Below are 16,452 nucleotides of genomic sequence, written 5' to 3'. Positions count from 1 at the left end.
AAAATTAAGCTGTTGATGCATATAAAATGACCAAGATCGAGATCAATTGTTGTCCTCTAAACGGAGAACAATTACCAGAGTACACCACAATTTCACTGAATGAACATATTTGAGCATAACGTAACAAGCTTTATAGCATATACAAACAGTGGCTACATCACTAATGTAAACACCAAATGTCCTGATTATTTCATTAAAGTGACTGATAAGCATCCTTCATAACTGTTATAATTCACATGTGTAAATTAACGAAGTGAATCAGGAACAACATCCAAAAAGGCAAGTGACGCTTTATGAAATCAGAAAAGGGTCGCAAAACACATATTACAAATAATGTTCTGCCTCTGCACTATCACTCATACATTTTCACCAGCTCCGGAACCTGAGTCCATTGCCTTCATAGCTTCGGCCATCATTTTTTCTCTATTCTGTGTTTGTCTTTCCACAGCAACCATATAAAACCCTAAGCAATAATTCGCGGAAACCAGTAAGTGGATAAATAGCAAGATCAAACAATTATCTGTATTGATTTATAAAACACTAGAACGCAAGGATTCTTCGGTCACCTAATGAATCCTCGTATCCCCACGAACCCCCGTTTCGACTACTCAGATGCTCAAAATTCTCAATTAAAATTCATCTTTTTTACAATTTGTACTACAAACTTAAGTAATTTTACTTCAAATTTTTGAAACATATATATGATAATACGAACGGGGCCATATATCGAAAGAAAGTAATAATACCAACTGCAGTTCCAATAGCACATAGCCATAGAGCCCTCGATGACCATTTATCACTAACAGCTCCTCTCACCATTTCCCACTGCCACCAACAACAACCGTTTTACATTAATAATAAAACAAAATAAACAAAACCGAGACATACAGCTCTCACAACGACATAAACAGAACAACTTGTACACTCCAATCAATACCCAACAAATCATACAGAACAACCTCAATATAACAAACAATCATATTTTAAAACCTCGATACAATAAAAGAAGAACCAAACGAGGAAAACGAAACACAAATACAACACGTACGGGCTAAAAACACAAGTTCACAATAGGGATTCAGACTAAAACTAAACATTACATACATTAATCACTTCGAAAACTAACCACAAACCAATCTCATTTTTATTTTTTCGCTAATTAATTAAACATGCACACAAAGGAGTCAAACTCTTGACTTCCCGCAAGGGCAACAAGAGCTCAACAGACAAACACTAAACTAGGCAAAAACTAGGAATGCAATTTCGACTGTGAATTGTTAGATTAATTTGTTTTCATTTCATATTTTCAATTTAAACATTTAGAGAAACCCTAATTGAAAATGGAAATTAATAATTTGCGAAATGAAAATGGGGGGTTAAGAAAAAGGAAGATTAAAAATGATACCTGCTGCTACGATGAGGATTGAAGTTGATCACAACTATGATATGATTCAATCAATCTCAGCTCCTTGGAGTTCAAACAAGAAAATATGCAGCTTAATTTATTTTCTCTTTTTTTTTTGTCTTTTTTCCATACTCCCCTTATATAATTTGATTAAAAATTGTTAATTCTATTATTAAAAGAAATTACATACTCATATAACTTCCAAAACAGATATTTAAGGAAAAAAATTCTTTCTTTTTTATTGATAATTTCATATTATTTTAGTTTTTTCTTTTATTTTTGGAGGAATTTTCATTGATATCAATTTATATGTACAAGAGAATTATCTTTTTTTCTCCTCGTGTGGTATTTGGGTCGACACCACCAAACAATCCTACCATCAAATCAAGAACCACATAATCCGTGTTCTTCCCGCGATAAATCTGTCTACATATTGCATCGATAAATTTTTCTACATACCACGATTCACCTTGTAGAATCCGCTGCTTAAATACCATCAAGAATATTTTCAACACATAAGGCACAGATAGATATCCAATTGCCTGTGAGGGACCCCCACATCAAATTACCGCAACCCGTTATTTTTCGCAAAATCCAACTGAATCATATCACTTGTTGGGCCGCGACCGGGTCTTAACTTCACATTAATTGTTCATTTTGGTCCAAACCTATATGAATTTATTTTTGGGTCACTCCCCAAAAAGCTCGTACTAATCAAGTTAACTGGCTATTCGATGTGATACTTGGATTGACACCGCACAACATGTCCATAAGTCAAAACCTTTTTATATACCAAGAAAAAGCATTATGAAATGGTACTATTGAGAATTTCCTGATTTTTTTGACTTAATTTCACTTTGCATCCTTTTGATTTCAGCATAATACGGATTTACGGATTGAGTCAAAAACTTTAATTATATGCAATATGCATCCCTCGATGAAAATTGGCCAAGGGGTGGTCTAAGGGTATAGAAATATGCATATTACATATAATCAAAGTTTATAACCCAATTAAGCTGAAACCAATGTTTACTACTGTATTAGTGACTACTACTAATGTACTACTAATGTAGCATTATTTTTCGATTATACTACTAATGAATAATTAGACTTACACGTTTGTCAAAATCATTCAAAACCTAAGAGTTAATTGATGATTACTACTAATATAGCATTATTTTTCCATTATTTATCATGAATAATTAGATTTTTACGAATTCAAAACCTAAGAGATATCGTAATGCTAGCTCAGAATTTACTTGTAAATTATAGAAATTGACAAATTCTAGACAGATGTTCATTTAACAACATCAAAATTCAGTGTTTTTTCAGCACACGATTTTTTTAAATGCAAATATTATATGTCCATTTTCTATCCTTCTCTTCCCAAAAAACTGAGTCAAGACTACCAAAAAAAGATAAATAATTTAATAATGTGTACATTTTCTGAAATCTTCAAATCAAATTCATAAGCAAACCAAGAAATTTGAGATTTTTTGTAGGAGTTTAATACATATTTTTTAAAAATTCCCAAAGCAGCCAAACATCCATCTTTAATCACCCCAAGGGAAAATAAAGAACACAGTTTGGTCTTCAGTGGCATACTGGCATGTACCAAATGTGTTACAATTTAAACACTCAGGTCACAAGCAGTCAAGCACACAGGCAAGTAGCATCTCTGATCTCTGCAGAGCTTAGAAATGAACTACGATAATACAGCCATTGCCAGCAAAATTGTATATACAGCAGGGAAGTACCGAAACTTGAGATATTAAACAGCGAAGAAGTACACTAAATCATATCAAGCAATCTGACCCTAATCTACTACTTGCATTAGTTGAGGATGTTTTAAGCATGTTACTGTGTTAGTCTTTGCACCTCGTATTGGTCATTTAAGGTTTCCATTAAAAGGGGAGAAGCAAATTGAGCGGTTCCTTGGTGCTCTTCAGAATCCTGGCAGAATGAAAGAATGATTGTATCTATCGACATCTCGACAACTGCAAAGAATAGAGTAGCAACAACGTAGCCCAGAACCCAGCATGCCTGCGGAAACATTTTAGAATTATAATTACAATCCATGAGGAGGGGGTTATCACAGTATTTATATGACAAACAGCATAACAAATTCCCAAGTTTAAGTGTACCATAGCTAGGTGCTGATTAACAACGAATGACAAGCATAGTTTTAACAAAGGAAAGTCCCATAATTAATAATTTGTGTGCAGAAGCATGCCAGTGTGCTAATTCGGATTCCATCAGTCCACAAATTATCGAGCTTCTACACATTGTACAGGTAGGCTTGCTGAGAAAGCTGCATCTATCTACACTTTATAAAATCCCAGAGAACTTGATGCACTAGGATATATACTAATAGAAAACTTTTCTATTGTGACCTTTAGATTCTCTTTTCCCATATGCATTATCTTATTCTTATATATTTAAACAAGGGAGAGGAAACAATAGAGTTGTAAAAATGTCCCAGAACACTACAGCGATCTTACAAATCTAGTATTACTGATATACAATTTCTAGTCCTTCCTAAAACATTTTTCATAATTGAATCGATACAATTCTGAAATCAACTAGACCCTGATTGAATTTAAATATATTTATTTCAACCATGCAGGTAGGGCATAGGGGGGAAGAAAATAATAATATAAAAAGTTGCCAGCCCCTACTTATTGCTAATAGAACATCAAGTACAGTCATTATTTCTTCGTTATTGGGTTGCTAGAGAGTATATAAGAACAAACTACAAGGAATAGACGAAACTTACCACCACAGGAAACAGAGGCGAAGAAATTTTATTGTGAGCAGACCTATATCTGTGAGTCTCCAACATGAGGAAAGCAAAGAGCACACTTGAAAGGCTGACACATAACTTCCCCAAGAAGAGGATAACATCTCCAATAATGTTCACTTTACCGATCCGAAGAATGTTACTGATAATTAACTCTGTAGACATCTCAGAAGCTCTGAAGAAGCCTTCACCTGTGATAGCAATCTGCAAGGAAAAATAAACACTTTCTTTAATATATATATAGACAAGAGAAAGTCATTACTAAGAACTAAGTGTCGTTGTAGAAGTAAATTTGCTCTGTGGACCTGCTAAGTCAGCTACACAGACTACAAGAACCCTTTACCCTTGTTCCGTATCATCTTGATCTATGCTCTATAATAAAATTAACCTATGAAAAGTTAATAATTTATAAACTACATGTCATAACGAGTGTTCTTTGTTCTTTCCCAACTGAAAATTACTATTTCTCAAAAAATCAAACACAAAATAAACCCCACTATCTTAGATTTACGCATATGGCCTGAGTCCTGATATCTTAACACATGAAAAACAATAATAAAGCTGGAAATGTAGCCACGATCATCTTCAAAGATACTGCTGTTAATGTTTTTGTTTTTATTTCACCATCTTCACAATCAGGGAAAATACTCCACTTAATGAAAATTTATACCTGAGCAGGTAAGTAATAGTGTAACAAATGACTCGCAAAAATGATGGACCATCAAATACATCTCAAGAAACTATGAGAAGAATGGCTATCGTAACTTACCATAATATAAGCATTGCGGTTCACTGATTTAATGGTCCATCCAATACATCTCAAGCAACTATTAGAAGAATGGTACGCCACTTTTCCGATCCAACTTTCGGGAATAATATCCGCAACTTTTAGTCTTCGACGAATGGCCTCAAGTATGAATCTAATAGACTCAACAAACTTCACGATTAAAGAACCAATAGCAACAGACCCAAGGCTGTAACGAGCAAGCCTCTTCATTGAAGAAAACACAGGAAGAAATGGAACCTCGGTCTGGAAAATTAAAAAACCTTCCATTAGCTCTATATAATGCGGAAATGTTCAAGTTTCAATTCGTGAAGGATATTAAAATTCAGTATTTATCATAAACAGAGTGTTCAAAATGATTACATTAGTAGTATTATTATAGGATTGCATTCGGTGAACAATGAAAAAGGTAGTTTACATTCTAAAAACAAGAATCCAGAGATTAAAGAGACATGAACATGATGCTGAAATCAGTGAAAAAAGACCCATATAATTCTGAAACTAAGTTAAAGAGTTGCTCCTATTTAGCCAAAAAAAAAAAGAGTTGCTCCTAAGATAAGGAGCCTACACAATTCGTACAGGATTTATGTTTGTTGATGTAAATAAATTATGCAATATTTAATGAAAACAGTGGTGCATTTAAACAGAGCAGTCCACATACGAAATGGTTTGATGTAAATCAATTGAGCAATATTGACAAAAAATGGTTATGTACTTGAACAGATCAGTCTGCATACGAAAAACTGCATATTCATGTGATTATGAACCAATACAATTAAAGGCCAAATCTAATGCCAATTTTTTTTAGAAAGTCATTGTCCACCATGTTCAGTGCAGTGTAAAATGTAAGACTTAACGTGGATACTTTTATATATGAAATACTACCCTACTAACACTCACCGCAGTTTCACCTCGAGCCCCTCGTGCCCAATAGTATGATGCAACAGAACCAGCAATTACGGTGGAAGAACATGAAACAAAGAATTGTGTAGCCCAATAGCAGCCAATTAAGTGGAAAAGGATTGCAGCTGCAATATGAGAAGTATAGTGTATGCTATAGCCACAACAACTATTACAGCTGACCCGTTTTGCTTTGAGGTCATATGCACAGCAGTTGGCATTGCAATCATTCTGAAGAACCTGACCAGAACTGAAAAGATGGAGTGCAGCTGACAGCCAAATCATGTAGAAAACTGCTAGGATGGCATACGGAATGAGTGGAAAAATTATAAGTGCACGAACTTCTCCAATGACCTTTGCAGCAACCTGCATTTTATAAATCAAAAGATAATATATATAAATATGAGCACGGTTCGAACGGAGATGTACTTGGTACTTCAAGTAAACCTCAGGCTAGTAACTTCAACTTTCTTATTGACAAGCTCTGAACACGTTTTTGATAGCATTTACGTGACATATATTACATCTTCGCTTAAAAGTTAAAACCATAGAGTTGCAAACTTAAAGCTCTTAGCCCTTGTTCAGGTGCGAGTAAATTGAAAAAAATGGAAATTAAGTTAAAGGGTTAAATTATTGTTAGGCAGAGAGGAAAAGAGGAAGGAAATTCAGGCCCGTTAGGTGTTTCTCTAAACTAATTTCTATGGACCCAAAGAATGGAGAACTAGAGGCAATTTTAAGGAATATCTCAAGACTTTTGATATTGATCATTGTACTTTGGCTAAAGTTACCTCTTTAAATGTATATACGTATTGTGGTACCACAAGGACTATTGACATTGATACCCCTATCCACCTTAACCAAATCTTGTAGACTAACATTCATTCATAATATTATCCATATATTTTTTTAATCAAGTTTATTCGGTTCAGGCCAGTTCAAACCCCCACCAGCTCGACCGACTAACACCATCTAAATCTGTCAAATATGAAAATCAGCCTATGTGTTTGAGCAGCTATTGAGAAGAACTAATCAACAACTTATTACTGTGGGCTAACTTTCATAAATGTAACAAGGAACAGCTTCTCTATAAGTTCAATAATTAGTCATTAAATTGACAAGACCTCTAAAATATGCACTTGCCTTCAAGACAGATGTTGCCATTAAGATGCGCCGAACGATAGCAATCGATGAAAGAATGGCAACAATCATCACCACAGTCATGAAAACAGCAGCCACACGGATATGATTCAACTCCTGAAGGATTTAATGATTGAGTAACAGTAAACTATTGACAGCTTTAAACATCAAAGATTTTAGGAGCCCGAACTCACCCTTGCAGAGACAGTGTAGTAGGGTTCACTCTCGCCAATGATTGGAGAGATTGCACTATTTCCAATCCATCCAGCTGATAATAATATGGAAAACATTTGCAGCATAAGTATTATTCTTTCACCAAGTATATTTTTAACGCAAAAAAAAAAGTAATGCACAAAAACAAATAATGAGCACAAAGTATATATCTTGTCACAGAAATAAAACAACATTATAATTAAAAACACAGGTAAAATAGAGCACAAATGCATCAAAGGAAAACTTATAAGAAGTCTCTTCTTCCCGCAAGGTAAATATTTTTTAATAGAAAGAAATTAAACAAAAATTAAGGTTCATCAAACATTAATTAGTTTTCATGCTACCATCATATAACCCAGGAATATAATTTGTGTGATTGGCGATTTATAGAATAAGAACTTTTGTATAGAGAGCTTGGGATGATGGGTACTACTGCAAATGTGTGGCAAAAAAACATGCAACTTACTTTGTCAAAGGCAGCTGCCTACTTGGTTAAGAGTGCATTTTTTATAAAAAGGGTTACTAAGTGAACCCATGCTTTCATATATTGGTATACTAAAACCCTTTATTGCAGAGATGATAGAAGAGGTAAATTTCATAAAAAAACCTTAACTAAACAGCAGATCAGCAACAGCACAGACAGGTTCTTCAGAGTATATAAAGACTTTCTTCTGACAACCACAAAAGTGATGATTATATATAAATGAAAACTGGCAATAACAAACATCTCAAGCATTAAATAATTAGAGTTGATGTTAGTTTTGAAGCTTTGATGTTCTCCCACGAGGCATGAGCTTTTGTCATCCCCCATCTCAGCCCTGGAGTTAGTTCAAGTACTGATTCATAGTCTTGCACAAATCATTATTCTTATACCAACTTAGAGATACAGCCCAAAGTTATTTTTCCAAATAAGCACCAAAAGAAATATGTACAGAACTACGAGGGATTACCTTTTAAGTAGTAGAACATTGTGACTGATATTATAAGAACATTAAAGAGGACGACAGTTATCCATGGCATTCCAGCAACAAAATGCCGGATCAGCAAAAGCCATATCACGGACAGAAACAATGGTACGATTCCTCCACAAACAATTAAAACAGGCCAGGACTTCCCGACATCAGCTACATATCTCTAAATATTAACAATGGAAATATTAAATTTAGAAATGAAAAATCGAAAATACATCATATATACCTATATGAAGAATATATGTTTACATATATTTATTATACTTGGAGGCTATTTCTCAAAGCTTAAGAAATTTTACGCCTTCTATAATTCCTATAAGAGATTCCTTACTATATACAGAAACAATGATTAAATTGAGAGAAAAGATTATTGACCTTCAAGACCGAAGAATGCGAGTTGATGGACCTGTGAATAGATTTATCTATTAGAATGTTCTCAACAATGCTCACTCCACCCATCTCCCTCCAATGCCGCAAAGAGGCATTTGATGCACGTGCAATAATCTGGCAGCTCCAGTAGACTACATCATAGAGGGGAAATTATGAGGGGTGGGGGGGGGGGAATAGACATTACTTGCAGGAAATGCATTACTGAACTGGAAATAAAAATTTACAGTGCAATAGCTGTGGTACCACAGGCACATAGTCATTATTGCATGCCCAAGTGAAAGATGTCTTTTAACTTACCATTTACACTTGGAAACACGATAGGGTAGCAAGGTCCTTGTAGCTGAAGAGAACTGTTTCTGAGTTGCGGGGGTAAGTCGGCAAAATAGTCATAATTTCTATCAATCCAATCATCTATTGAGAGACGAATATCACCGTCAGGATAATCACATACCCAACCTAGAGAATCCTCCAACGGTTTGGGGCAATCCAACAAGCAGACGCTTCTAGCATTACCAAGCTTGAAATGACTATTCTTTAAACCACTTTGGTAAACCTGGTTAGGGTTTAGCCAGTAATGTAGTTCCAATTCACGAAGATTACGATGCGCATGTCTATCACCACATACATTACCCTCATAGTCCAAGCCATAATTAAGCCTGTGAAACCATGTCTTGGTCATGACAATAACCAAATAAGGGAGGAAAAACAGAACAACGTATCACTGACCCAAGCCAGATAGGAGTTGACATACAATCACACACACACGCATAAAAGGAGTAATGTGGCATTTTCTACAAGAGTACAATTATATATATTAGTCCACATAAGACAGTTCCAACTTGATATTCATTTTTTCTTTACTTGCACTTGCTAAAAAAATCCACTACTAGAGTGTAATGTTAGAAAAATATAAGATCCTGGAAAGGGTTATTCTCCAACACCTTGAGGTTTTAGAGTAACTGGTTCCTTGACATGGTATCAGAGCTCTGGCTGGCAAAACTCAAGGTATATCCTTTTGTATGCTGAGATTATGCCAGACACCTGTTTGCACTACACATGGACTTGTGATAATTTCCAGTTTGATATAAGACCCTTTGGTTAGATTTACGGTCTGCTAATCCGCAGTGTATGTAGAAAATTTCATTAATTGACTAGCTTTGTCCTACTCCCTTTGATTATTGCTCCAAAGTTACTTTCATAGTTTCATATAGCAAACACCAGAAATACATCCCAACTTTCTGGAGCCTGAACTTGATCAATATTTCATTTCTTTCAACATTCAACTTAAAAGGCATCAAAAAACCAAAATGCATACAAGTACACAGCATACTCATGTGAATACAGCTAATATAACAGACCACCAACTACAAGAAAGTACAAAGCCTATATTCACATAGCAAAGCCAAGAAAATTTAAAAAATCAAAAACTACAACTTTCTCAAAAAGACCCTTAATCTTCCTCAACAATATAGCTCAAACTAACAGATCAAAACACATAAGAAACCCAAAAGAAAAAAAAATACACTTTTAGGGCATAATATGAGCAAACAAAAGCAAAAATGAGCATTGGGCAGTGTAAACATTATAAGTCTTGAAAATAAAACATTACAAAGCCTATAATCACATAGCAAAGCCAAGAAAATTTAATATATCAAAACTTACAACTTTCTCAAAAAGACCCTTAATCTTCCTCAACAATAAAGATAAAAAAAATACACTATTAGGGCATAACGTAAGCAAACAAAAGCAAAATGAGCATTGGGGAGTGTAAACATTATAATTCTTGAAATTCTTGAAAATAAAAAGACAAAAGTCTTAAGTACCTCAAAGGGTTGCCTTGGTTAAAAGCAAAGCTAGAGTTAACAATCATAGCAACCCAGAAAGCAATGAACAAAACAAGAAACACAACATCTTTACACTTCCTGTTATGCTTAATAATACCATCATTATTATCACTCCTCATTTCATTTGAACCTACAACAGCTCCTAGTGGCCCTCTCATCTTTGTGTGTATCTATGTAAGTACTTATAATGGGGTGCTTTAAAATGCAGATTTTAAGGTTTTAGAGTTGAAGATGAAAAGGGTATGTCCTAAAAAGAAGGAAGAAAGAGAGTGTAAAAGAGGGGAATGAGAAGATGGGCTAGCAGTATTTATGCTTACATTACATTAATTAATGTAAGTAACTAGTTAGTGTTGGAAGTTAGATTTATTTGACAAGGAGTCACAAGACAAAGATTTCTTGTTTATTTTGGGTTTCTCTTAAAGTAGAACTTCACTTGCAAAGGAATCTAAGGTAAAGATTGAGTAGAGCCGACAAGCTTTTGGGTTGTTTTTTTGGGTGAGGGGCTATTTTTGATTATTGGGCTTGGAATAGTTTGGTTGTTCAGGGTTTTAAAAATGAGCTCACATTTTTTTTGATCAACATGGCTTGAAGATTTACGGTTGTATATCTATTCTAAGAAATTCTCGGAGATTCTGGAGTGAGCCATAATCAAATTATCCGGTACATACTCTTAACCAATTTAGTTATCCAGTCGTGCTCAATGAGACATAATTCCGTAAATTGTCGCAAAATAAAACCGCACGGATAGTTAATAAAACCCAATACGAAATAAAATATTGAACAGCTAGAGAAAGAGCAGCATTTGTAAAAATAACATTTATTTTCTCCCAGGCATAAATTGTTCACTTGTATATTTCAATTTCAACTTAAAATCTTGGGTTTTGTGGAATCAGGGGTTCATGCAGCATAGTTATTCACTTCAGTGATCAAGTCACAGATGATATTAGGATCAAAAGGTTCTGTTGTGAAGATGAGTGCGACTCCTTTACAATGCCAAGAAAAGTAGCAGGCAGTTGAAGTCATCTCATTCAGTTTCATCTGGAACCAAGTAGTTTCTTGGTTTCTTCATCTGCTTCTATTTTATCATACTTCATCATTGTTATTATATCATCAACTTCTCTACCAACTCTTTTATTGGCCTTGATCAGAGAATAGTACATTTCTTGGTTAACAGGAATAACAGATCTTAAAAAAGTGATAAAAGCCTCAACATCTACAATCTCACCCTGCTCACCAAGCCAATGCAGCACACTTGAAATCAATTTAGGATGCGGTTTCCAACCTGGACTTTCTTTAGCGACTGCCAAAGCTTCCTTCATGCATCTAGAAGCCTTTTCCATATTTTCCATCTCTGCGTACCCACAAGAAATAATAACCCATGAGTTTGGGATTGGTGTCTTGCCAGTGTCAATCAAGTTCTTTAGCATAGTCTCAGCTTTCTCTGTCAATCCCTTCGAACATAACCCCATGTATAGGGCATTTGGTACACGGAAATCAAATGTGTCGCACAATGATTCCCATTCCTTGAGCAATTCTTCGCTTTCCTGGAGCTCCCCAAGTGTCACCAACGTACCTAGCATCATAATGTAGTCTGAGTTTTCTAGTTTCTTATGATGTGTCTGAACACGCCACAGCCTCATTACCTCATCCTTGTTTCCAAGCTTAGCATAGTGCGAGATCAAATGACTGTAACCATTAGCTTCTTCATTTATCTTCTCCATTTTTTTTAAGATAGCAAGTGCTTTATCCTTTTGATTCTCTTTGATGTAATGATTGACGACGGTGGAATAAGTGGTCCAGTCCATAGTCATATGAGGTTGATTCTCCATATCTTCCAGAAGCATATCCAGGTTGATGAAATCAGATCTTTCTGCACAAAAATCGATGCACATTCTGTAGCTTGAATTATCAGGAGGGATGCCACTTTTTTCATCTCTGACAGCACATCCAGGATTTTCTCAGGTTGATCAGTTTTAGAATAAAGATACATGAGATTATTGTAAGCAAGAGGTCTAGATGCAAAACCAATCTCCTTCATTTTCTGCATCAGCGAAAGAGATTTATCTACAAGACCTTCTCGAGTATAACGGCTAAGCAGAGCACCATATGCCTTCTCATCTTTATCTGTATCAGTCAAGTTATTGAAGTAGCTTTCAGCAGCATCAAGCCCCCGGACCGCACCAATCAGATCCAACTGCACAGCATGACTTACAGAAGAATCTCGGCAGAACTTGTTGGTGCTCCCCCACTCAGAAAGCTGCAGTAGGCAAATTAACACATGTTTCAAATATTGCAAGAATAAATTTAGTTGGAACATACTAGCAAATAGCTAGAGTTTTTACCAAATGAGAAACAAAGGAAACTAAAAGCATGATGTCATAATGGGAGAAGCATCTTTTCCGTACATACAAGTTGAGGGAAAATGATTATTGGTGTGCTTGCATTATCTTTTGTGAAGCCCATCTCATTTTCTACATCCCCCCCCCTCTCTTCCCCAACCACTTTCCTGTTCCCTTCTGGGGATCCCGCCAATCAGATTCCTTGTGCACCAGCAAACATCTTACTACAGATATCATTTAAAGTAAAATCCTTAATCTGTATTTCAAAACATACAAGTATACAACTAACTTCTTTATATGTCCATATTTTACATGTTGATGCCTTTTCTATGCTTAATTTTTTTGAAAATTTACAAAATTTCAAATAATTTGAAAATAACGATTTTCAATAACCAACCAAATTTTCCCAAAGAATATGTCAAAAGCTGTGGTCTTCGCGAAAACAATCTCCCCTCTCTAGTCTCTACTCCAAAGAATTTAAGTTCATCTGACCACCAACCAAACCCCTCCCCTCCCGCTGCGGCGAGACATGCTAGAAGGTCGTTTGGTATGCATTAATTTATCTAGGAATTTTAACTTCCTTGGAATAAAATTGTATATTTGTTTGATTGTCAATAATACAGGAAACAGGAATCACCTGGGAAGTAAAAATGCCTACATAATATTGGAAGTGACTCACCCACTCCCCCCTTAGTTATCCGAGAAATGGCCCTTATTCTCAAAATTTTGGAATAAAATGCCCAAAATATCACTATATAAAATAATGGCCCTTCTATCACAAATAAAAGCTAATTTAAAATTGTGTTTATAATATTACCCGGAAGTATGTGTTGGTTCAGTGGTTCGGCGGTGCAAGTAAGAGCTCACAGTGTTGAAGGTTAAAGCTTTGAATCTCAGAGGCAGCAAATAATTTTTTTCAAGAAGCAAAAATGCATTATAACCATGCGTTACTTCATGACATACGCATAAAATACATGCGGTTTGAAATGTAATGCATCCTCTAAATGCGTTTTCAATTTTTTTATTTTTTATAATTTTATAATTTTATGTTTTCTGTTTTGAAGGGACATTTTTTAAAATGTGATTTTTTTGGGCAATTCTACTTTAAATTGTGATATACAGGGCCAATACCCTAGCTATCCACACTTCCCGTCCTAAAAAATAGCTATAGACACACACAAAGATATATGTGTGCATGTGTTGTGTATAATAACTGGGAGTACCTGTAGGTTAACCAACAAATTTTTCCACTTCCCAATAACTTTGAAAAGATAGATATAAATTACACGAAGTTAATTCTCATCGTTTCCCAAACAAGCACCAGGTAAGTAGTGTTTCGTAGGAGAGCACATCAATGATCATGGTTTGGATTTGATTAGTCAGGCCTATGTCCATTATATAACTTCATTTTCCTCAAACCTGAGATTTAGTTATTGTAAAAGAGCAAGATATGCCCTTTACATCGCACCTTAAAGCCAAACACAGAAGACATATTTAATTTGGGATCAAAGTAATTTATAAGCCGAAAGATATTAAGGAGCCTGCAGAAAAACAAATCACTAGCAATCCATTTCATCTTCTATATCTTTCTTATCATCTATTCGTTCTATTTTCACAAGTAGAGCTTTATCCTAATTTACTCACAATTATATTAGTAAAAACTCTATAACTTTGCAAAGTTAAAAAGTAAAATTATATGAAAATAAATACAAATATATGGTCGCACTTCACAGACAACAATTGTAATGCACGTGTTCAACACTTTTTTCTCATATGTATGTCCATAATGTGTGGAACAATTGTCCCAATGCTAAAACTTTTGTCACCTGGCACAAGCTCATCTATATTATACTAATAAAGCCGAACACTACTCTACGCCTAAAACACTTCAAAACTTTTTAAAAAAAAAAACAATTCTCCGTGCTAACCTACAAAATATCGGCCTACTTAAAGCTTTTAGAGAAACTACCAAATGTACTACTTTTTCTAAGTTTGTTTGCGATTTCACTATCTTTTGAATTTTTTTGCAAGAATAAGGTTTGCAACCACATCTGCAACTTCTTTTATGTTTTCTGAAAAATGACTGATTTTTTTTGGTTCCATTTAAGGTTGCATCAGGTTCCAAAATCGTAATTTTGCAAAAAAAAAAAATTTGAAAAATCGGATGTTTGCAAATAAAAACTTAAAAAGTCGTATTTTTGCAAAAAGAAGTTCAACTCAAGTTTTTATCCATATAACTTCTATTACCATATCAAACTTCAAATTCCTATTAACATATCGAATTTCTATATCTACTTCCATTTTCTAATCTAAAATATTTATAACCCCTATAACAACAACAAAAAATCAGCTAAATTAAGTTCTTAACAATCTATACAATGTAATCAACACAATCAATTTCTAAGATAAATCTTACAAAATTTATTTAAACAATACTCCCTCCATCCCAAATTAATTGTCAATTTTGATTTTTACGTATATTTTAAGGTAACTTGACTGTCCGGCTCATTTAATTATTTTTTAAATTTTCTTTTCTTGAATAAAAATTTAAATCTTAAATATTTAAAAAATAATTAACGGTACTAAATGCAGTAAAAGGGAAGTCGAAAATGCTCAAGAAACGAGAACCTGGAGGGCGTGAGAGTAACGTTTTCGAGACCGGAGAGTGCGAATAAATCGTTGAAAATCAGAGGGATTAATCTTATTCCCCTCTGCAACCCATTGATCAAGTACAGGAACTATACTAGCTTGTTGGTTTCGAAAAGAAGTGATTCTTTTTAACAGCTTGTTGCTTGCATTCGACATCTTTGGGTTTAAATACGATGATGATGTTGTTGCAGTACGGTAATTGGTTTTGTTGGAAAGGAGAATTAGGGTTTTGTTAAGGTTGTTAGGGTTTGAGTTTGCCCTTATTGTTGTTGATATTGTTGTCCCCATCTTTCAAGAGGGTTTAGTTGTCTGGGCAGAGTGTGTTGGTTTGAAGGGTTTAAGGTGATCCTGTTTATGTTTGTGTTTATAGAAAGTTTAAGTCATTTGATCGACCCTGTATATGCAAAAAATGCATTAATTAAAAGAGTTAAATGACATTTTGGTCAATGATCGCAAACTTGCAGTTGGGTTATCCAACTCAAAAATCTTTCAATCACGTCATTTTACTCTTAAAACTTTTCATCCAGATCACTCGCCCGTTATATTCCGTTAAAAACGTCGCTTCATCCGACTGTACATGCAATGATAGATTTATTTAAGCTTAGTCAGCATTCTGTTAAGTTTTTAACGGAATGTAACGGCAAGTGACCTAGATAAAAAAATTTAAGAGTAAAATGATGTGATTGAAAGTTTTTTGAGTTGGATGACCCAACTGCAAGTTTGCGGTCAGTTGAGTGCCCCAAACGCCATTTAACCCTTAATTAAAATGACCAAAAGTTATAAATTTCACGATTATTGTGTGTTCATAGAAAATTTTTATGTTTATTTACACATTTGCCCGGTTCATTTTACAGATTTACAATATGATTATTATAATTTAATTAACATTTATATATTGAGCATTATAATTGTTTTTGAAACTTTTGGTAGATTTATAAGCTTGTAAAGTTATAAATAAATGTTTTTAAATTGTTGGTTGAAATTTGTGAAATATTTAAGATAATTTTTGAATATTTACAC

The 16,452-nt window shown here is 34.5% G+C and overlaps 2 protein-coding genes and 1 pseudogene across 2 annotated transcripts; all 3 read right to left on the bottom strand.

Annotated features, from left to right (window-relative positions):
- Window positions 1-166: 166 nt before the first annotated feature.
- On the bottom strand, window positions 167-1,544 carry LOC141705722 (uncharacterized). Its single transcript, XM_074508613.1, has 3 exons — window positions 1,406-1,544; window positions 747-825; window positions 167-463 (listed from the first exon to the last, which is right to left on the bottom strand). The coding sequence occupies exons 2-3, from the start codon at window positions 817-819 to the stop codon at window positions 357-359; spliced, it is 180 nt and encodes a 59-aa protein (XP_074364714.1). The 5' UTR covers window positions 820-825; window positions 1,406-1,544; the 3' UTR covers window positions 167-356.
- A 1,304-nt stretch (window positions 1,545-2,848) lies between these two features.
- Window positions 2,849-10,860, bottom strand: LOC141706769 (choline transporter protein 1-like). Its single transcript, XM_074509596.1, has 10 exons — window positions 10,424-10,860; window positions 8,898-9,256; window positions 8,586-8,731; window positions 8,190-8,373; window positions 7,221-7,294; window positions 7,030-7,143; window positions 5,890-6,255; window positions 4,975-5,235; window positions 4,182-4,409; window positions 2,849-3,448 (listed from the first exon to the last, which is right to left on the bottom strand). Exons 1-10 carry the CDS (start codon window positions 10,600-10,602, stop codon window positions 3,263-3,265), a joined length of 2,097 nt encoding a protein of 698 aa, XP_074365697.1. The 5' UTR covers window positions 10,603-10,860; the 3' UTR covers window positions 2,849-3,262.
- A 393-nt stretch (window positions 10,861-11,253) lies between these two features.
- LOC141706768 (pentatricopeptide repeat-containing protein At4g21705, mitochondrial-like) lies at window positions 11,254-15,814 on the bottom strand (annotated as a pseudogene).
- Between the last annotated feature and the right edge of the window lie 638 nt (window positions 15,815-16,452).

The sequence above is a fragment of the Apium graveolens genome, chromosome 2, assembly GCF_009905375.1.
Source record: "Apium graveolens cultivar Ventura chromosome 2, ASM990537v1, whole genome shotgun sequence".
NCBI classification, from domain to species: Eukaryota; Viridiplantae; Streptophyta; class Magnoliopsida; order Apiales; family Apiaceae; genus Apium; species Apium graveolens.
This window is presented reverse-complemented; position numbering and strand designations above follow the sequence as displayed.

Bases quoted from the DNA above. Each gene is read 5' to 3' on its own strand.
- LOC141706769 (XM_074509596.1), bottom strand. From the start codon at position 10,602: ATGAGAGGGCCACTAGGAGCTGTTGTAGGTTCAAATGAAATGAGGAGT. The intron at 7,295-8,189 runs GTAATCCCTCGT...TATTATTATCAG, and splicing joins AATGTTCTACTACTTAAAAG to CTGGATGGATTGGAAATAGT. The intron at 5,236-5,889 runs GTGAGTGTTAGT...TTAATTTTCCAG, and splicing joins GGGCTCGAGGTGAAACTGCG to ACCGAGGTTCCATTTCTTCC.
- LOC141705722 (XM_074508613.1), bottom strand. From the start codon at position 819: ATGGTGAGAGGAGCTGTTAGTGATAAATGGTCATCGAGGGCTCTATGG. The intron at 464-746 runs GTATTATTACTT...ATTATTGCTTAG, and splicing joins TGCTATTGGAACTGCAGTTG to GGTTTTATATGGTTGCTGTG.